Raw genomic sequence first — 19,699 nt, 5'->3', positions numbered from 1 at the left:
GGCCAGCGCCTGTTGTAGCTTTGATCCTCCCCCTTGTAGCTGCATATACTAGGCTCGGCGTCAGCTGGGCCCTGTTTATTGCATTAAAGCGCAGTGAGGCTTGGCCAGGGGCTGTCGGCACGGACCAGCCTGAGAAGTGTGGGCCGTCAGGAACCTAATTAAGATCCCTGCTCGATACGCGCCCAAGTCGCGCTGGGCCTGGCAGTTTTACGCGTCGCGCGCCCTCGTCCCCTTTCTGCAGCTTGCCCCTCCATAACCACCAGCCGGTCGAGAACCTTCTTCTGTGCCCCCGCGTACACGATTCTTTTCCGGTCAAGGCGTAGAATCAAAAGCAACGTCTCAAGATGGATCGTCAGTCTGTCTTTACTGCCCGGCTGTACCAGGACTCCTTCCCGGAAAGCGAGGACTCCAACCTCCATGTCCGCAGCCTGCTAGAGTCCTTTATTCTCGACTTCAGACTCGACAACATATTTATCTATAGGTGCGTCTTCGCGGACCTTGATACCAGGGATTGCCGTGCGGGAGCTGACCTGTTCCTGCAGAGACCAATTGCGCGAAAATGCGCTCCTCAAGAAATACTACTGCGACGTCAACATTGGCGACCTCATCAAATTCAACGAGGAGATTGCCCACAGACTGGTGACGGAACCCGCAGAGATTATTCCTTTGGTATGACGACGACATCCCCACGGCACCTGAATCGTGCTGACGCTCGCTGTTGTAGTTCGAGGCAGCCCTCAAGCGGTGTACACATAGGATTGTTTACCCTCACGAACCGAACGTCAAGCTCCCCGAGCACCAGCTACTCCTACACTCCAACGCAGAAGATGTATCAATCCGCAACTTGGACTCGCTCACCATCTCACGGCTGGTTAGAGTACCCGGCATCGTCATCGGCGCATCAGTCATGTCCTCTAAGGCGACAGAGCTCCACATCCAGTGCCGCACTTGCGGACACGTACGGGACATCCACGTCTCGGGAGGTTTCAGCGGCGTAACGCTCCCAAGGCAGTGTGACAGATTCAGAGCACCTGGCGATCCCACCGAGAAGTGCCCTCTAGACCCGTATTTTGTCATGCACGAGAAGTCGAGGTTCGTCGACCAGCAAATCATCAAGCTCCAGGAGGCACCCGACCAGGTGCCAGTCGGAGAGTTGCCCCGCCACGTCCTGATATCCGCCGACCGCTACCTCACAAACCGCGTGGTGCCCGGCTCGCGGTGTACCGTCATGGGCATCTTCTCCATCTACCAGAACAAAGGCTCCAAGAACTCAACGACCGGCGCCGTCGCTATTCGGACCCCGTATCTTCGCGCGGTCGGCATCCAGACCGATCTCGACCAGACTGCCAAGGGGCAGGCAGTCTTCTCGGAGGAGGAAGAACAAGAATTCCTCGAGCTCAGTCGGCGTCCTGACCTCTATAATATCATGGCTGACTGCATCGCCCCCTCCATTTACGGCAACCGGGACATCAAGAAAGCCATCCTGTGCCTCCTCCTCGGAGGTTCCAAGAAGATCCTTCCCGATGGGATGAAACTCCGTGGTGACATCAACGTGCTGTTGCTGGGTGACCCCGGTACAGCCAAGTCGCAGCTCCTCAAGTTCGTCGAGAAGGTGGCGCCTATCGCCATCTACACATCAGGCAAGGGCTCCTCGGCGGCCGGTCTGACAGCCTCAGTCCAGCGAGACCAGTCGACGCGGGAGTTCTACCTCGAAGGCGGCGCCATGGTCCTCGCCGACGGCGGTGTGGTATGCATCGACGAGTTTGACAAGATGCGCGATGAAGACCGCGTGGCGATCCACGAAGCCATGGAGCAGCAGACCATCTCCATTGCCAAAGCCGGCATCACGACCATCCTCAACGCGCGGACATCAGTCCTAGCCGCCGCCAACCCCATCTTTGGCCGGTACGACGATATGAAGACGCCCGGCGAGAACATTGACTTCCAGACAACCATCCTGTCGCGTTTCGACATGATCTTCATCGTCAAAGACGAGCACGAACGCGGCAAAGACGAGCGCATCGCCAAGCACGTCATGGGCATCCACATGGGCGGCCGCGGCGTCGAGGAGCGAGTCGAGGCCGAAATCCCCGTCGAGAAAATGAGACGCTACGTCAGCTATTGCAAATCGTAAGGCCTCCCTTCTTCTGCCTCCTTCCAGCCTGTTGTACTAAGTGCCCAAACCCAGGCGTTGCGCGCCGCGCCTCTCGGACGCAGCCGCCGAGAAGCTCTCGTCGCACTTCGTCGCCATCCGCAAGCAGGTGCACGCGTCCGAGCTTGAAGCCAACGCGCGGTCCTCGATCCCCATCACGGTCCGGCAGCTCGAGGCCATCGTGCGCATCACCGAGTCCCTCGCCAAGCTGACGCTGTCCCCCGTCGCGACCGAGGAGCACGTCGACGAGGCCATCCGCCTCTTCCTCTGCTCCACCATGGACGCCGTCAACCAGGGCAGCAACCAAGGGGGCCGCGAGCTCAACGAGGAGGTGGCGCGCGTCGAAGCCGAGCTCAAGCGCCGCCTGCCTATCGGCTGGAGCACCAGCCTCGCGACTCTGCGCAGGGAGATGGTCGAGGGCAAGGGGTTCAGCGAGGCGGCGCTGAACCGGGCGCTGATGATCCTGCAGAGGAGGGATACCATCATGTTTAGGAACCAGGGGGCGCAAGTCTACCGGAACGGGGCTTGAGCGGGAGGTTTATATGTATGTGGAGTATTCTTGGACTGATTTGATTGTTAATGACCATGGCAGGGTGCCGGCGTAGATGGGTAGGTTCCAGGGGTAAATATCATTGGGAGAATATATAGCAAGGGGAATGGATGTTTCTACAAAGTCTTGCATAAGATACTGCACCATTAAAATACCAAAACAGTTCCGGCAAAAGGGTGTCTCCTGTGACGTCAAACCTTTGATTAACTATATAAGTCTACGCTGCCAGATCCGTCAAGAATCCCCAATTCAGTCTTTGATGAATAGATCTCGGGTTGGCATAGTCCTTGCTTTGTCTGTGTGCCATCCGAGATCCAAGAAGAGTCCAATCCAGCTGAAAGAATCATGTCTCGTTGCAAATACCTTCACCTCAAACATACGCCAGGGTGTTGTCTTCCCTCATCATTCCCGCCACGCCCAACGCCACTTCCATCCCGGCAACACAAGGACCCCTGACGATAATCTGCCCGAGAAATAAAGTTAGCTGGCCGTACATACCAATGGTCCCTCTAGGGGCGCGCTAGTATGAACTTACCTCTCCCTTGCTAACCTGGTCAGTCGTCTTGTGCTCGGGGGTATCCCTGAACAGGATTTCGGTGCTCGACAAAGGCGCGCCAAAGTGCGAGCACTGATCCTCGAACACGCGATAGTCGTAGAACGCCGTCTGGGTCGCCGCGCCAGCCACCTTGGCGGCCGTCAGCGCGTACATGATGCGGGCGCCCGTGAAGGCGCGTAGATCGGACAGCACGGCTGAGGACAGCTTGGGGGTGCTGGCGCCGACGCGCTCGGCTGTCAGGATCAGGCGCAGCTTGCCAGGGGCGGTACCGATGGCCGGGCGGAAGGTGCGGTCGTAGTAGCTCGAGAAGAGGCCGGCGGCGGGCATGACACCGTTCTGGGTGAGGCTGCGTGTCTGCAGCCAGTGTAGCTTGCTCCCGACGAACGAGGCGAGGGCGCCGCTCTTCTCCTTGTGTGTCTTGAGCAGGGCGGCCGGGGTGGCGACGAGGATGGTCGGGGCGATGCCGCCCGTCGCTGTGGCCAGGTCGTCGGCTTCCGAAGCGACCGAGTTGAAGGCGACCGAGGCGTTGGAGAAGAGGGCGGCGAGGGTGAGCACGAGGGTGTGCGTGTTCGCCAGAGAGTCGGCCGGGAGGAACAGGTCGGAGGGGCCCATCCGCTGCGAGGTCGGGATGGCGAAGAGCTGGGCGGCGACAGCAGAGACGAGGTTGGCGGCGGTGAAGCGCACCATTTCCTCCTGCTGGCCCGGCTTGGACTGCCAGAAGACGGTGACGTCGCGGGGCTCCTTCTGCCCTTCCATAGGAGGCAGGGTCTTGCCGGCATCCAACGGGTTGTCGTTTACAATGTCTTGCCAGGTCGAGACGTTGACGCTGCCTCCGGTGCCCTGGGGGATCTCGTTCCAGTCCATGTGCTTGCTTCCCTCGTCGACGACCCAGATCAACTGGCGCAGAGATGGGTAGTTCTTTACGACGACGTCAAACGGGAACGAACCCGGAGCGGTCACGACGGTGTCGGTAGCGGATCGGCGCAGCATGGAGATGACGGCCTCGTCGGACTGGTCGAAGGGCAGGATCACAGCGGTTAGGTTGTAGAAGGCACATGCGAATAGCGTCACGATAAGCTCGACCGAGTTCGGGAGGTAGATGGCCACGCGGTTGCCACCCTGGTCGAGAATGTGCTGGCCGATGAGATTGATCTGGCGAGTGATGTCGTCCAAGCGGTGCTCGACAACCTTCTCGGCACCCAGGACGGTAAGGATGCGGCCGGTAGCCCCCTTGGTCGGGCCATCCTCCTGCACGCCGGCAACGGCCTGGCGCCAGATATCCCGCAAATCTCCGTCACGGCCTCTAGCCCACTTGGAGGCACCCGGGTCCTTCACATTCAAGCCGGCGTTCAAGGGCATGCCATGGGGGGCGCTGTGTGATCGGTAGACGGGAGATTCGCCGGGTTGCCGCACAGGCGAACCCTGGGCTTGCCGGGCAAGCAGGAAAGGATGCGTGTCCGGCTCTTGCCGCGTAGCAATCTGGTAGGTAAGGAAGCCAACAAGCGCAGTCGCGATCAAACTAGTCCAGAGGTTCCATTGTCCGAAGAGCCCAGTGATGCTCTCGTCGAGACTGACCAGCACATTGTCGAAGGCCATCTTTGTCGACGGGCTGCTGCGGAGGAAGGGGGGCGTCGTTGTCTAATAGAACATGTGAGACGGCCGTGGAATATAATCGACAAGTTTGGGTCCGAGGCCTCTCGCAAGGTGCTGCGAAAAGGCGGGATGCAGTTTGCCGATGTCCGTACGGACCGTTGAAGCTTCCATGGCCCGAGAGCGAGCGCGGACCAAGGGCTGCACAGTGCCACGCTTACCACATCTTCAGCCCCCCCGCTCAGCTTGCCAATGTAACCTCGCCAATCAATCAATCGAGCTCAAGCAGCCCCGTCCACTTGCCCAGCCGATCTTTTTACGTGCCTGAGGTTAAGACTTCTTACCTTATGTGTTTACACCACGCATAAACTCGGCTTGCACTCCCATATCCTTCGGACAATACGTCTTCGGACAATACGTCGAGGCACTCTCCGCTCTGTCCTTTCCCCAGTGTAGGAGCCACATAATCTCTCTCATACCGCTTTCTAGACGGCAAGTCTAATGCTTCCAATCGCCCGCTTGGAAACCGATCATCGAAGCCATACCGCTCCAATAACACGTCCCTCACGTCAGGCATACTCAGTTCCAGCTCCGTCAAAGCATGGTGGTTATTTGGATTATAAGGTACGGTAGCATCCCGCGGTAGGCTAGGGGCGGGTTATTGCCGCTGAACTGAGGAGGTGCCGAGGGAGTTTGGGTGGTTTCGGGACCAGGCAGGTGAGAGAGTTCGCTGGCGCTGTTCGGATTCTGCCAGTTATGACGGTGGTGGACATGGCGAGATAATAAACCCTAACCCTCTGCATTACACGTAAACCCCCTTGAGGCTGCTCGCTCCTCGTCGTCAAATCAACAGCTGGCGGCAAGTGGCAGTGCATCCTGGAGCTGTCGCCTGGGCAGAATTGGCCGAATGTTGACTTTCGCGCTCAACCGCGAGCGTGCATTTCGCTCGCAAAACAAAGACCACGACAGACAATAAAACAGCGATCCAGGGAGGATCCGCTTGCGCGCGACCCAGGCTCCGGCCTGTCGACCTTACTAACCACATACTACAGCAGGGAATCACGAATTTGCGGCACCCACGCGAACCTCGACATTTAGTGGTCATTCAACCTTCCAGACAAGGCGCAAAGGACAAACCATCATCAAGCAGCGCCATGTCGTCCCCGGCTATCACCGCGGCGCAGGCCAGAATGACTCCTGTCAAACAGATCGCGTCACCAGCCTCACCCGCTCAGGAGAGCCCCGGCAATTGGAAGCACCCCCGCTTAGCTGAGATCACGAGGAGGCAAAACAGGACCGCCTTCTCGGGGAAGAACGTCAAGACAATCGTCTACAATACCGCAGCCCTCGCAGGTATCTGGATTGCGCGGACGACGGTGCTTCCCTATGTGCCCTTCCACATGTGAGTTGCTTCTGATAAGGGCCCATCGCAGTCTTGACGCTGACCCCGATCTCTACACAGAATCAGCCCGGGGCTGAAGCAGTACACCGGCTGGATGACGGCCGCACTCCTCTTGATTCCGATCATCAACATTATCTTGGCGCTATCGCCTCTGATGCTGCCGAAAGACGACCTCGCCGACATACCCCTCACACCCGCGCAGCGGAAGTTGCTCGGACTGCCGCCGAGCTCTAGACCCGCAACGCCAAACTCGGTGTACAGCACGCCCCCCCGATACTCCCGGACGCCGTCGCTCGCTGGGTCGCCCGCCAGTATCAAGAGCTACACAAGCTCGCCTCTCTCAAACATTGCCAGCCCGGCTTCTGGACAGTATTCGTCGTCTAAGCTGGGCACTTCGCCGTCAAAGTTTGACACCTCGCGGTACTCACCATCGGCGGCGAGTCCTTTGCTACACAAGGCCGTGGGCGGCGGGCCGAGGTCGTCGTTTGGCTCATCGAGCGCCTTCGGCGCTAGCACCGCTTCGAGCGTGTTTGGCGACGGGCCTCCTACTCCCACCCCCGGCGGGAAGCGGTCGAGTGTCGGCCTGAACAGCAAGTGGCTCTACGAGAAGGGAAGGAGGAATTCAAGCAACAGCTGGCTGCATCAGAACTTATCATAAGGCAACTCTTTGCTTGTATTGATAGATGGGTGTATTATGTCGGCTACCTACTAGGTTCTCACGGCACATGATTAATAAAGAGTCTGGAGCAGGCATGGATGTCAAAGAGTTTGCTGATTGTGGCATCTGGTCGCAAACGCATGTGGCATGTCTGTGTGAGAGACGGCCCCGAGCTTTCCAGCTTAATCTCTTTGCCAACACAAGCAGACCACCTGTAAGGATATAGTTGACGCATAGTTACACGTCTCGCTTGGGTATCTCAATAAGGCCCAGCCATCGAATAGTAATAAGAACATAAAAAAAAAATAAAAAATAAAAAATAAAAAATAAAAAATAAAAAATAAAAAACAAATTAAAAAAAAAGAAAAGTTTCCCTCAAATCAAATTACTTCAACCCCAGAACTCTTCAGACGACTTCAAAGGCGGCGATTCTCGACCAGCGTATCCGGGCTCTCGCCTTCAGAAGTCGGGTTCTTGAAAGGCGAAGGCGGTGCCAATTCCTCGCCGGTCGCCCCGTCTTTCTTGTCCCCTTCCGGATCTGTTGTACTTGCACCTCGAGCCGGAGACCCCCTGGTTGCAGCAGCTGTCTTAGACATGGACGGTGCTGACGGCGCTGGTACCGTGTTAACCTGTTCCGGCGAGGCAACCGGTACAAGTCGCGAATCCCTTGCCAACAGCTCCTTCGCCAGCCCGCGCACACCAGTGAGGATAACCTCGGGCTGCTCAAACGCAAGCAGCCCGCTGCTTGGACCAGGAACCCGCTGGGTGTAGACGACATCGAAGAGCGTGTTGGCCCACGCTGGTGGGGCGTATTCCTCCCTTCCGCTGGGGACTTCTTCCACGGTAGGAAACAGCCCTGGGACTTGTTGCTGCTGCTTGTCCGTTGAAGCCACCGTTTCCTTCTGTTTCCCCTTCCCGCTCCCCCCAACCCCAGTAAACACAGTGATCGCAACCTTTGGCTTAGCCCTCGCCTTGGTCTCCTCCTCCCTCTGCCTCGCGCACGCGCTCCAAAACCGCAGCATCCCCTCGGGCCCGGGCAGCCACGCCAAACTGGTCATCGTAACCACTTCCTCCTGCGTAAACCTCCCCGCAGCAGCAGTAGCAGCAGCAGTCCCGGCCGTCCCCGCCAACCTTAACCCCCTCAGCACAAACGCCAACATGCCCACCGGTGAGTCGCAGAGCGCATAGCTCAGGGTATTCGGCTCGCTCACGGGCGCCAGCAATCCCGCACCCCCCGTCCGTGTCCGTGTCCGTGCCCGTCTCCGTTTCCGTCCCCGAGCGAGCGCCGCGAAATCCGCCCCCTCATACCCCCCAAACCCAAGCCCAGCCCCATGCTCTCGTATCAGGCCCCGTGCAACAACCCACCGCACCCACTCCCCGACCCCGGCCCCTTGCTTTGAGAACAAGGACGGCGCCCGCAGCCCCGAGGGGGAAATCAGATGCGCGCCGGCGCACGTCGCGCTCCTGTGCCGGGCAAGCCACCTCACGATCCTCTCGTCCACCGCCCCGCCGGGGCTCGACGGCGGCGCGGCCCCGCTGGCCAGGTAGTGCGCGTAGCCCAGGCGGTCGTGCACCAGCGTGTCCAGCGCGGCGGCCACGGCGGGGATGACGCGGTTTGCGTCTTCCGTCCCTCCTTCTCCATCTCCTTCTCCTTCCCCCTCCGAGAGGAGGAAGGGGTCCGGCAGCGGGTCGGTGAAGCCCACGCCTGGCAGGGAGGGGATGATCAGGTGGAAGGCTTGGCTTTGCTGGGTGGTTTCTTCTTGCTCGGGGTTAGGGTCGGGGTTGGTGAATACTTTGAGGAGCTCGTCGGTGGCGAGGGAGAGGTTGGTTAGTGGGAAAGGGGGGATGAGGAGGAGGGGGATGGCGGAGGGGTGCGGGGAGCGGGCGTGGATGAAGTGGATGCGGATGGGGGATTGGAGGCCTGGGAGGGAGATGGCGGTGCGGAATTGGGGGAGGGTGGTGTTGAGGCGGGATTCGACTGCGCGCCAAGTGTAGGTGTCGAGCCTGGGATGGTTTGGTTAGTAAAAGGGTTATATTTTATTATTTTTCTTTTATTTTCATCTGGAGGGAAATACCAGTAATCAATGAGCGGCTCGATTACGGGCTTTGGGTGCCATGTGCCAGCAGCGGTAGACTCGGGTACGGAACCCTCGTGAGGGAGGCGGGTGAGCTCAAGCTTTTGGCGGGTGAGGTCGAGGTGCTTGGTTGGTATCTGTGTATATTATTAGTCTTTGCTACGAATGACGAGGGTGCGACAAACGGTATCGGCTTACATGTATCTTGTACGGCCTGACTTCGTCGGTAAGTGGAGACACAGCCGTGTCTGCCATGGCTGGGGAGTTGTCTACAACCCGTGGAGCTTGGACAGTTCGTCAAGGGGACATAGATGTGGAGGCTGAATGCTATAGACGAGGGTTGTGCATCAGGAGAGTAAAACGATGTGAGAGCCCCCCGACGGAAACAGCGGACTTATAGTGGCGTGATGCGGTGGTGTAAGGCATGGCATTAGTCACATTCGGTACCGCAGGCCCGGCCGTCTACCCTTACGCCGGACTTCTATATGTGTTCTCTTGTATAAGCCATTGCCGCGGCATAACACGCCCGCTTGACACAGGGCGTCATATTAAAGGGGACACGCGAGGTCACAAGAACCGCGCCTAGCGACATGTCAAACGTGGTAACGGAACCGACCCGGATATTGGCGCGGTCCGGCGTGGACTGGACCATTGTTCGCTTTCGTTCCACGCCTGCTCCCAGGGTCCCGGTCCGGCAATGGGGTGCCGTCGTTGTACTGTGCTGTACTCTGTGGCTGGACTGCGGGGAGAAAAGGTCCGATTGGGCTGGCACGCCACACGAGATCCAGAACATCGTGAAACAGTGGCGGTGCTGACGAAGTCGCATTGCAGCTTGGGAAATGATCTGCCCAGCATGCAGCCTCGCATTCGCTCTCTGATAGGAGCCTACGACGCAGCATTATTGGATCAGAGAGCTTACGATTTCGGTCGCCACAACAACCTTCCCAGGGTCCTACGGGAAATGGGATGATAATGCTGCCAATTATAGCTAGGTACTGCGTAGGTACATGTCCAAATCATCAACTGGCAGCAAGTGCTTTGCGCCATGCGCTTCGAAGACCCGGGCTGTGCCCTCCTTTCTGGAGAGTATCCTACTCCATTCCCGTGCTCTGTTCCTTCGATCCCGTTCAGTTCCTGGAGGAAACGCGCGGTCCGCGTGGCAACGACGTAGGTGTGATGGCCCGTCTCGGCCAATGTCCGTCTACCATACATCCTCCCTCGATATGGAAGGTCTTAAGCGCCCCGTGTAGCAGGCTGTCCATTTCCGGACCCAGATCCTGGTGCTGGCGGCGCGGCACCACGCAAGTTGATCGCTCCGATACGTGACACAATGTTGCTCCCTACCGCGTCCACGGCGCCTCGTGGCGAGGTCAGCGTGGGACCCTGTGGCGCCGTCTCCTGCACCCGGAAGAGCTTGATCTGAGTCGTGTTCCAAACACCCACCGTGCCCTTCGAAACCTGCATCTCGCTGGCGAATATGAAGCCCCAGAGCAGCGACTCATACCACCCGAGAGCCAGCGGCGACCACTCAAACGAGTGCACCCTGATCGGGGACGGCTCGACTCCGACGAGCTGCACTTCCCGGAGCTTGCTCAGCGTCGCCGGCATAGGTGCTTCAGACGAAATCGCTTGGCGCGGGATTAGGGCTGAGAGTTGCTGTATTAATGTGAGGGTGGTATGAAGTGGCAACTCGAGGAGCCAACTCTCGATCCACTGTGCCGAGGGCTCGAACCCGCCCGACTGCGACTGGCTGAGTGCAGCGCTCCCTAAGCTAGTCGTGCTATTCTGACGAGAGAAGCTAGGTACGCCCGCCGGCATCTTCCCTCTTGCCTTCTCCGACATGCCCTGCAGTTGCCTCGGAACGTCATCGTCCACCGGGGATGCTGCGGAAGAAGCCGCCGATGGAATTTCGCTGGGACTCGACGCCGCCGGTGTCGGTCGTTCCTCGTCGTCACTGTCGTCTTCGTCATCGCCAATTGCGAATGCCCCGTCTTCTTCGGGAACATCGCCAAGCGTCGGGGCTCGCGAGAGAGGTCCTGTAGGGCTCCTTATGCTGTCCACCGAACTCCTTGTTGAGTTGGACTCCAATGGGTCGTGCGACGCTCCGCTGTCTTTTCTCCGTCGGCTCCGCCTCTCTATCTCTTCCTGGCCGCTCTCTAGCGTGAAAGAGCGCAAAGCCTCAAATCTCTTTCGATTTCGGAGTATGGCGAAGATGAACTGAGGATTTTCTATGGGACCGTCAGTACTAGACATATCAGCGGACACTGAGTTTGTGCGGTGCGCTTACTGCTGTATTGATGCTCAACGATGGCGTTGATAGCCTCTAGTAACGACCGCAAGAGGCCGTGATTGGTCTCGTTGGCTAGGAGGAACGAAGGGGACGACATGGAACTAAACAGTTGCATGATTTTGGAGCACGTAGGCGCACTCAGCCCTTCCAGATGTGCGGCAATGTTGTTGATAACGGCCAGGAGGGCAGGATAGATGGCCGTGAGTTTACCCTGACTTGTGGTGATGAGAGCATAGATAGACTGGCACATCCGGTCAGCGCCCTGTCCAGGGTGCAAGGCAGCTATCAAACTTACCTGGATGAGGAAGTCGCCGTAGGTACCCATGAAGCCCGCAATCCGGATAGCGGGAGGTAAAGTCTCCTGTGCCTCAAACGACTTGTTCAGGTTCACACCAAAATTCTTCTCGACACTGAGAGTCTGCAGGACAAAAGCGCACATCCTCACAACCCCCTGTTTAGATGCGTCTGCCTTGTATTCGAGGGCATAAAACAGAATCAAGATGACGAAGTCGTGTGCCCGCTCGGTGTCGATGATGAATGACCGGAATCGCTTGTTGCACTGTGTGATTTCCCAGAAGAGCATTATGATCTCAGGGGCAAACCTTACGGACGACTGGGCTCCAGGAATGTATGAGGCGTTCGCCTGCAGGGGTTGGTTCAGTATCCGCGTCATTCCGTCCACGACGAATTGGAAATCTTGGGGCCTGTGAAGGCGGCCAAGGAAATGGCGGTAGAAGTTCTTCGATGTGGCGACGCCAGCCTGCTCAGGAATAGGGTATAGCAGCGCCGCCAAGAGGAACTGTAATGCGTATGTGACAAGAATTTCTTTGGGGTCCTTGAAGACAAGCGCATTGTAAGGTACCCGCCAACTGGCTGGGTTGTATTTGAGGGTCTAACGAATGTCAGCAGAGTCTCTACGTAGAAAGTAGCATACCTACCGTGTTTAATAGTGAGCATAGTACAGAGAGGACCACCTGCTTGTCTGAACAAGTACAGAGGTACGTGAGGGCCTTGGTCCCCTGTTGCGGCAGGACGCTCGGCGATAGGTACATGCTCCGGCTCGCAAGGGTCAGCAGCAGACGAAGAATCTCGCTGCGGTTGCTTTCATGCTCCCTGGTTGTCGGGATCGACGCGTTGCAGCCCACCCCGCTCTGCCAGATGGCGTAAGTGACCTTTGGCTTGCCGTGGAGAGCCTTTGGAACCGTCAAGTCGGAAAAGAAGAGGAGGTCGAGCAGCGTGTCGATGAGCTCTTCGGCGAGGGGCTTTGCATCTTCAAACTCGTCGGCTAGTGCTCTTATCTGGCCGTCCTGGCCGCCATCAAAGAGCACCTCATTCGCAATGGACGACTTTCTAGTCCGCCGACGCCGCGAGGACCAAAAGAACTTCTCCTCCCAATCCTGCAGCGACTCTTTTTCATAGATGAAGGGAAGAACCCTCGTGAGGATGCGGATGCAGTTCAGTGCTTCTCGGTCTGGGGCGAACTCGGGGTCAGGAAACGATGGATGGTGGCGGAGCATGAACAGGCGCCCCGTCACGGCCTGTATCAAGGACTCCAAATTCTCGAGTGCATTGTCGCGGGTGCGCCGGACGTCGGCCGGAGCAAAGAGACTGAAGATGTCTTCGGAAGACTCGGGGAGTTCCCAAAACTGTTGAAGAGTTCGGTTAGCATGACATCGTCGATGTGGAACAGCGGCCGAGAGCCGGGACTAACAGATGCCCAGTAGCTGTCGTCGGCGGGAATGTGCCGGTCCTCGGACAACCTAAAGATGCCTTTCTTGAAAACTAATTTGGAGTCGCTGGCACCCATGTTGACGGCTCAAAAGAATGTCATCATGGGGGCAATGGCAGGCGGCGATAAGCAGTGATATCTTGGCTCTGGGCTGAAGATGTGACGAGGGAAGCCATCGAGGTGCTACTGGGCACTGCGGGCGCGCGGCCGGCTTTAATTATTCAGGGCCTGGACCGCTGACATCAGTGGCCAGTTATAGTGGCAACGCTATAACCTTTAACCCTAACCCGAATGCACACAATGCGCTGCAACCGTCAGATCGATCCCCGATTAGCGCATAATGATCTGGCCTCATCGCTATCACCAGTATTCTAGGATCCACCTGGTCAGCTCCGGTGCAAGCTTCCGCGAGCCCGTTGAACAAATACGGCCGATGACAAGGCCTAGGTGACAACGGCCTCATCTCTCCCATTACCGCGGGAGACCAAGTCGCGCCGGTCCCTGAGTTGTCTGAAAAGCAGCGGCGCGCTTCAGCGCAGTTCAATCGCCCACCATGTACTCGTCCATCGTGCGACTGCAAAACACGTTCGGCTTCTTCACCACCGTAGCCTTCGTTGTCGCCGCCTTCATCGCCGCCTCCGACCTCCTCGCCCCGCGGACCCCGAGTGTCGGCGTCCTCAAAACCACCAACCTCCAAGTGTATGTGTCCCTCCTCTGTAAAACCCGACACCCACCTTCCACTAACACCCCTCTGCCTTCCAGCGTCCGCGGCCGCCCGCACTACTACTCTTCCAAGAAGGAAGAATACGCCATCATCAAGTTCTCCCTCGACGCGGATCTCTCCTCGCTCTTCACCTGGAACACCAAGCAAATATTCGTGTACGTGACTGCCGAATGGCCTTCGGCAGGGGGCACCGGCTCTGGCCAGAACGCAACGAACCAGGCCGTCATCTGGGACAGCATCATCACCGCGCCCAGCGCCGACCACCTGGCCAACATTGGGCCCATCGCCCTGAAGAAGCTGAAGCGGAGCGCCCAGGGCAAAAGCATCGATCCTAGCCGGTATGACTTGTCCATACATAATAACCCTCCCACACACACATTCTATCGTTACCATGTGCAAGCTGACCGGAACAACCAAAACCAGCGGCAAACTCTCCATCAAGAACCAGCGCCCCAAGTACCAGATTACGCATCCCTCGGGCAAGGTGGCCGAGCAGGACGACGTGGTACTGAGGCTACATTACAACGTGCAGCCGTGGGTGGGCATTTTGACGTGGAACCAGGACGTGGACTTCTGGAAGTGGAAGACGCTCAGCGGATCGCTGAGCAAGAAGTTCAAGTTGCCGTCACTCAAGAAGAAGGACGAGGGGAAGAAGACGGGAGCAAAAGTTTAGATATCCGTTCGATGTAGGAAAATGTACTCCGGTTTGGAGTTCCACTCTCATAGATGCCTCACTTCATAAAGGCCGTGTTCTTCCTTGACAGTCGTAAGCATACACACCGCGCCCTAAACGCCGCTACATACCCGTCCACGGACCCCGCTTCGCCCAGATGCCACAGATACATACAAGGAGTCTATATATGACCTTTCTCGTCCGTCGTGGCCTCATCCATGCGGTCGTGTGAACAGCAATAAAGGTCCTGGAGGAGTCTACACTAATCTAGCGACACACCAGACCCAGCATGCAAATCCAGGATATACTTTGCCCTCCGCACCATTCTCGCTTGATAAGCGCAATCATGACCATGACCATCAATCATCATCGATCCTGGGAAATGGTTACATCCTTAACATCATCGCGTTCCAACCATATGAAAATCCACGCAGTGGATACACCACACTCCGGCATCCCGCGCACATACCGACGCCCTACTCTCTCTAGTTCTGGGGCGCCGACACCTGAGCCTGCTGCTTCGGCTGACCGCCACCGCCTCTACCGCCACGTCCTCTACCTCCCCAATTCTGACCATCTCCGCGTCCCCGTCCCCTACCACGCCCGCCCCGCCCGCCGCGAGGCGCGTCGAGGCTCGACGGCGGCGGGACAGCCGCGTATGCAGCGGGCTGTGGTGCCGAAGCGGGATGCTGCGGGATACCATTCGCGCCAGCACCGGCAGGTGAAGGGTATCCGCCCCCACCTCCGCCACGGCCGCCGCCTCTACCAGGAGGCGTGGCATAGCCGCCGCTGCCGCTGCCGCTGCCGCGGGAGCCACGTCCTCTGTACGTGTTCCCGCCACCACCGGCACCACGGCCGCGGCCATTTCCAAATTCTTGGCCTTGGCCATCCTGCTGCTGCTGCTGCTGATGGTGAGGGGCGGGACGATAGGGCAAGTTCCCCCGCTGCTGAGACTGCTGTCCACCACCCCGGCCGCGGTTGCCGCCATTGATCGCACCGCGCCAGGTGCCCTGCAAAGGCGGCGGCGCGGAAGCGTCCTGGTAGCGCTTGCCATTCATGTGGTAGCCGCCGTGGGCAGTCAGGGTCGTGACCGAGGGGCTGACAGGCTGTCGAGCCAGCTGGGTCTTGGAGCCGGCTACAACCTGCTTGTTAGACAGGTTGAGGAGTGCGGTGGACGGAACGGTCTGGCCACGGAAGGGCGGGCAGCGGTTGCCGAGGGTGGTTCCGCTCATAAAGGTGACGTCAAAGACGACGTCGAGCAGTTTGGCCGTTGGGGTGCGGCTGATGCCGACCACGGTTCCGCGGAAGGCGATGGGGACTTTTCCGGTGGAGGCAACATACACGACACGATCACCCAGGGCGAAGTGCTGGTTGCCGAGACGGTGCTCTGCGTCTTCGGGCCTCATCAGCGCGTTGCGAGGCACGCCGTTCATCCTCTTCGGGTTGGACTGGGTTCCGGAGAGATTCAGGTTATCTGCTTCGGCAGCGAGCCGCATGACAACCTCGGAGTCGAGCTGCTCAGCGTCGAGAGGCACGCGCTCCATCGAGCTGGTCTTGAGGGTTTTGAGCCAGGCACCGATCTCTTTGACCCTGGTTGCCGCAACGGCAGGATCGGACCAAAGATCAGTCTCGGTCAATTCGGCACCTGAAGGGTTCCTCTTGACTCCGGCAAAGAAGTCGGGGAATCTCGTCATGTACTCGACAATCAGGTGTACCGCGGCAGGACTGAATTCCCAGCCCGTTTCAGACTTGCGCGAGTAGCCCAACACCTTTTGCTTCTTGCCCTCGAATTTGAGGTTGAGACCCAAGTTTACGCGAAGGTCGCCGACCGTCCGAACAAAGTAAGACGATGTGATCTTGCTGAGCGTGAGTGGGTGCAGCTCCAGCTGTTTAGCCACCATGTATGACGGGAGGTAGTGCAGGCCCATTTGGGCATCGTGGATGATCTTCTTGGCGAAATCCGGCTCGCGCTTCTCCAAGACCGCAAGCCAGATGGAGAGCTTACCGTTAGTGTAGCCCGCGACCTCCAGCGGCTGGCCATAATTGTAATCGCCCAAGAAGAAACCGACAGATTTGATGGGGAATTCTTCCTCAAGTGGCAAGGCAGCCTTCTCAATGAAGCGTTCGTCCTCGTTGACAACCTCGTCGACAATAATCTGCGAGGCGTACTCGGTTTCCATGCCCGGAATCTCGCCATACTCCTTTACAGTTGCTCCCTCGTCTGTCTTGATCAGACCCTTCAGCATGTGAACGGAAACCAAGGATTCAACTGGGCCGATCAAGATCCCCAACCGCTTGCTGTAAAAATTCTCAATCCTGTCGGCTTTCTTGGTCCAATCCTCGATCTCACGATTCGAATGATGCCTGGTGACGACTTGGCCACTGCCGTCCTCAGCCAGCGTGTAGTCGAAAAGCTCATCGGCGACTTTCACAATCTTGGCTTCCTGCAAGAACGGATAGCCAACGAAGCAGCGCTGGCCAAGCTTGACTTTTGCGGCGTCAACCTTGGTGCGCATTTCGGTGCCCAGCAGGTTGACGATCATGCTCTCGTTACGGCTGTCCTGTTGGAAGACGTTGACGCCGTGGAAACCGAGGCTGGCGGTGTATGGCAATGTCGCCAGGGTAGGAAATCCGGCCAAGGCCGAGACATTGAGCAGGGCGCCGTCTGTCAGGCCGGCCCGGTAATCTAGCCCTTCAACCGGCGGCAGATCAAAGATGTTCTCCACGCAGTGGCAGTGCGCGATGGGCGGGAAGACGTCCACCAAGGATGAGGGATAGACAAAGTCGACATCCTCGGAGTAGGTGAATTTGAGGGGAACACCGAAATCGTTGCGTGCTCTCTCAGCGTCGGAGAGGAGTTCATCCTTGGGGGCCATTGCAGCCAAAAGCCGCTTTTCGTCAATGAAAGGAATCTTAACAACGGCTTCCCAGTCCATCTTCTTGCCGTTCATGTCCAACTCGAAGTCTCTGGGATAGAAATCGATGATGGGCGATTTGGGGTCCGTCATGAGGTCCCAGTACACAGCAGGGACAATTTTTTTGCTGCGATCCGGCAACACACCCATGAGCTGCTCGTTCGGCTTGAAAGGCTGGCCGAGCTTGAAGTTGAGGTCGGCGTTCAAGCCTTTCATGACATCGGAGATGACCGGGGCGTAGTGGTACCGATAAAACCATGGCCAGGAGGCGATGCCACGATAATAGTAGTACAAGACCCATTGTATCCCTTGGATGTAGTTCTCGGTCAGCTTCCGCAGTTCCTCCTCCTTGTTCTCCGGAGTCCAGTCTTCGAATTTCTCCATGTAGTACTTGTCCTTCCATTCCTGGAATTTCTGTTTGTACTTGGCCTCCATTGCGGCCTGGGCATCCGCCGAGGTAAGATCGAGGACTTGAGCATTGTCGTATCTCTTGACAATGCGGAGAACGGCCGACTGCGCTTCCTCGTCATCTTCATCCTCTTCGTCTCTTGTAGGAAACGATAGAATGAGATGGCGGATGCCGTCATCATCCGGCTTTGTGGCCCACTCAAGGTGGGCAGCCTCCGCAAAATCTTGCACAAACTTGCGGTCAGCGGCTTTGAGATCCGCACCAAGATCGAGAGTCTGAGAGGGGCGGTTGATGAGGAATTTCCGAATCTTCTGCTTCCAAAGAGTCTTCTGCTCTGAGCTGACGATGAGTCTGCCCTTAGCCTTTGCCCTTATCTTCTCAGCCTCGTCATTATCCAACATCTTCTTGCCACGCAGCCAGCTGGCGTCTTCGTTTTCGTGCTCGAAGAAGCGGTACTCCTCCTTCCCGAGTTCGTCAAGAAGAATCCCAAGCCGCTGCAGGTTGACTTTTCCGTTCTCGTTGATGTACCCGTCACACCGCGGAAGTACCGACTTGTATATCCTGAACATGGTTGCCAACGCACCCTCGTTGATGTGGAGTCTGGGCAGATTCGGAAGGAAATCATTGCCGACGAAGAAGGCCATGAGAATAAAGTCATCAATGACCTTTTCCATGTCAAAGGGGAAGGTCATTGCGCCTTCGGCCTTGAGATCTTGGAACTCCAGCTCCAGATACTCTCGCACAATGCAAAGATGCATCAGATAGAAATTCTGGTGCTCCAACTCCTTGGACTTGTGCTTTGATTGGCGACCAAATGTCACCTCCTCGCGGAGAAGGCAGAAGTGGGGATCATGGCTCAGCAGGCCCAGCATGATGAGGTCGGCATCAAGGCCATACAAGCAGTGCCGGACATTAGGGTTGTAATCAGGCTGAGCGCGCGCATTCCGGATGTACTCCATGATCTTGTGCTCGCCTTCGCCGGGGACTTCGTGTCCAGAGAGCACGATCTCTGGTTTCTGCCAATCCCTGTCCTCCGACACTTTCTTGTTGATGAAGTACTTGAGCTGTAGCGAGAGCTTGGCCATGAATTCGGTTCCTAGGAAGACTTAGCGCTCAAGACCAAAACTGAATCGAAGAACAAAAAATCCTACCTGGCGTGATACAATTGCTGTCAAAGGGTTCCTCCTTGGGAAGCTCCTTGCCCTCGCGGATGGCCTTTTCGCGGGCGCGCTCGGCGTCCAAGGCAGTTCGGAAACGCCTGGCGCGCTGCTGGTTCATCTTTGCGCGCGGGGCGACGCCATCAATGGCCATGAAGAACAACTTCTTGGGCTTGATCTTGCCGAAGAGATGCTCGATATAGTTGAAGATGGCGATGAACATCTCCTCCTCGGTGAGGCGGAAGTGAACATCGTCCGAGTCCTTGTGTGTACAGTTATGGATGATGCCATTCATATCCAACTACGAGAATCGGTTAGCGAATGCGGGAAGGGGAAGCGCCTGGGGCTTCCGGGAGGTCTGGCGCACGTAGAGGCAGTCGAACTCGGGAATCCGGTTCTCGGCGATGAGCTGCGAGATGGCAGGGTAGCGCTCTGAGAGCCATCTGAAGAACTTTGGGACACTATGCGGCCATCAGTCGGCCGCCAACATGTTGATAAAAGCTGCGACGGAAGGATACGCACCCCATGATGGCGGCGAGACAAGGTGCTCGAGGTCGCGCTACGATCTAGGCCGAGGGTGCGGTATCTATATTTCTCCCCGAACGCGGGCGCGCGCGCACACTGCCAGACAGACGGAGCGATGTCAACTATAGATGGACGGGCCGAGGGTCGGGGTGCCGGCACTGAATAAAAACGGCCGGGCTTTTTCGCTGAATCGACAAGGAAAGGAGTGGTAGAAAAAAGCACAAAGCGACTGCGCTTCAAGAACAAGCGGAAAGTCACACTAGCCGTAAAACGCAACAAGTACGGGCCGTTATA

The 19,699-nt window shown here is 57.5% G+C and overlaps 7 protein-coding genes across 7 annotated transcripts; 3 read left to right on the top strand and 4 right to left on the bottom strand.

Annotated features, from left to right (window-relative positions):
• Positions 1-344: 344 nt before the first annotated feature.
• On the top strand, positions 345-2,681 carry MCM5 (minichromosome maintenance protein 5; the record flags this gene model as incomplete). Its single annotated transcript, XM_071060014.1, has 4 exons — positions 345-481; positions 543-669; positions 725-2,130; positions 2,189-2,681. 4 exons carry the CDS (start codon positions 345-347, stop codon positions 2,679-2,681), a joined length of 2,163 nt encoding a protein of 720 aa, XP_070916115.1.
• A 391-nt stretch (positions 2,682-3,072) lies between these two features.
• On the bottom strand, positions 3,073-4,854 carry MFIFM68171_04593 (Long chain acyl-CoA synthetase 7, peroxisomal; the record flags this gene model as incomplete). Its single annotated transcript, XM_071060013.1, has 2 exons — positions 3,073-3,165; positions 3,238-4,854. The coding sequence occupies 2 exons, from the start codon at positions 4,852-4,854 to the stop codon at positions 3,073-3,075; spliced, it is 1,710 nt and encodes a 569-aa protein (XP_070916114.1).
• Positions 4,855-6,002: 1,148 nt separating this feature from the next.
• On the top strand, positions 6,003-6,908 carry MFIFM68171_04592 (Nuclear pore complex component; the record flags this gene model as incomplete). Its single annotated transcript, XM_071060012.1, has 2 exons — positions 6,003-6,250; positions 6,311-6,908. 2 exons carry the CDS (start codon positions 6,003-6,005, stop codon positions 6,906-6,908), a joined length of 846 nt encoding a protein of 281 aa, XP_070916113.1.
• A 416-nt stretch (positions 6,909-7,324) lies between these two features.
• On the bottom strand, positions 7,325-9,238 carry MFIFM68171_04591 (Putative epoxide hydrolase; the record flags this gene model as incomplete). The annotated part of the gene is made up of 3 exons (XM_071060011.1): positions 7,325-8,912; positions 8,984-9,120; positions 9,182-9,238. 3 exons carry the CDS (start codon positions 9,236-9,238, stop codon positions 7,325-7,327), a joined length of 1,782 nt encoding a protein of 593 aa, XP_070916112.1.
• A 978-nt stretch (positions 9,239-10,216) lies between these two features.
• MFIFM68171_04590 (High-temperature-induced dauer-formation protein) lies at positions 10,217-13,080 on the bottom strand (the record flags this gene model as incomplete). The annotated part of the gene is made up of 5 exons (XM_071060010.1): positions 10,217-11,211; positions 11,271-11,514; positions 11,569-12,165; positions 12,212-12,919; positions 12,985-13,080. The coding sequence occupies 5 exons, from the start codon at positions 13,078-13,080 to the stop codon at positions 10,217-10,219; spliced, it is 2,640 nt and encodes an 879-aa protein (XP_070916111.1).
• A 475-nt stretch (positions 13,081-13,555) lies between these two features.
• On the top strand, positions 13,556-14,399 carry SPC3 (Signal peptidase complex subunit; the record flags this gene model as incomplete). Its single annotated transcript, XM_071060009.1, has 3 exons — positions 13,556-13,701; positions 13,765-14,064; positions 14,150-14,399. 3 exons carry the CDS (start codon positions 13,556-13,558, stop codon positions 14,397-14,399), a joined length of 696 nt encoding a protein of 231 aa, XP_070916110.1.
• Positions 14,400-14,884: 485 nt separating this feature from the next.
• On the bottom strand, positions 14,885-19,407 carry exo2 (exonuclease II Exo2; the record flags this gene model as incomplete). The annotated part of the gene is made up of 4 exons (XM_071060008.1): positions 14,885-18,819; positions 18,875-19,181; positions 19,248-19,341; positions 19,403-19,407. The coding sequence occupies 4 exons, from the start codon at positions 19,405-19,407 to the stop codon at positions 14,885-14,887; spliced, it is 4,341 nt and encodes a 1,446-aa protein (XP_070916109.1).
• Between the last annotated feature and the right edge of the window lie 292 nt (positions 19,408-19,699).

The sequence above is a fragment of the Madurella fahalii genome, assembly GCF_045866475.1.
Source record: "Madurella fahalii IFM 68171 DNA, scaffold_2, whole genome shotgun sequence".
NCBI classification, from domain to species: domain Eukaryota; kingdom Fungi; phylum Ascomycota; class Sordariomycetes; order Sordariales; genus Madurella; species Madurella fahalii.
This window is presented reverse-complemented; position numbering and strand designations above follow the sequence as displayed.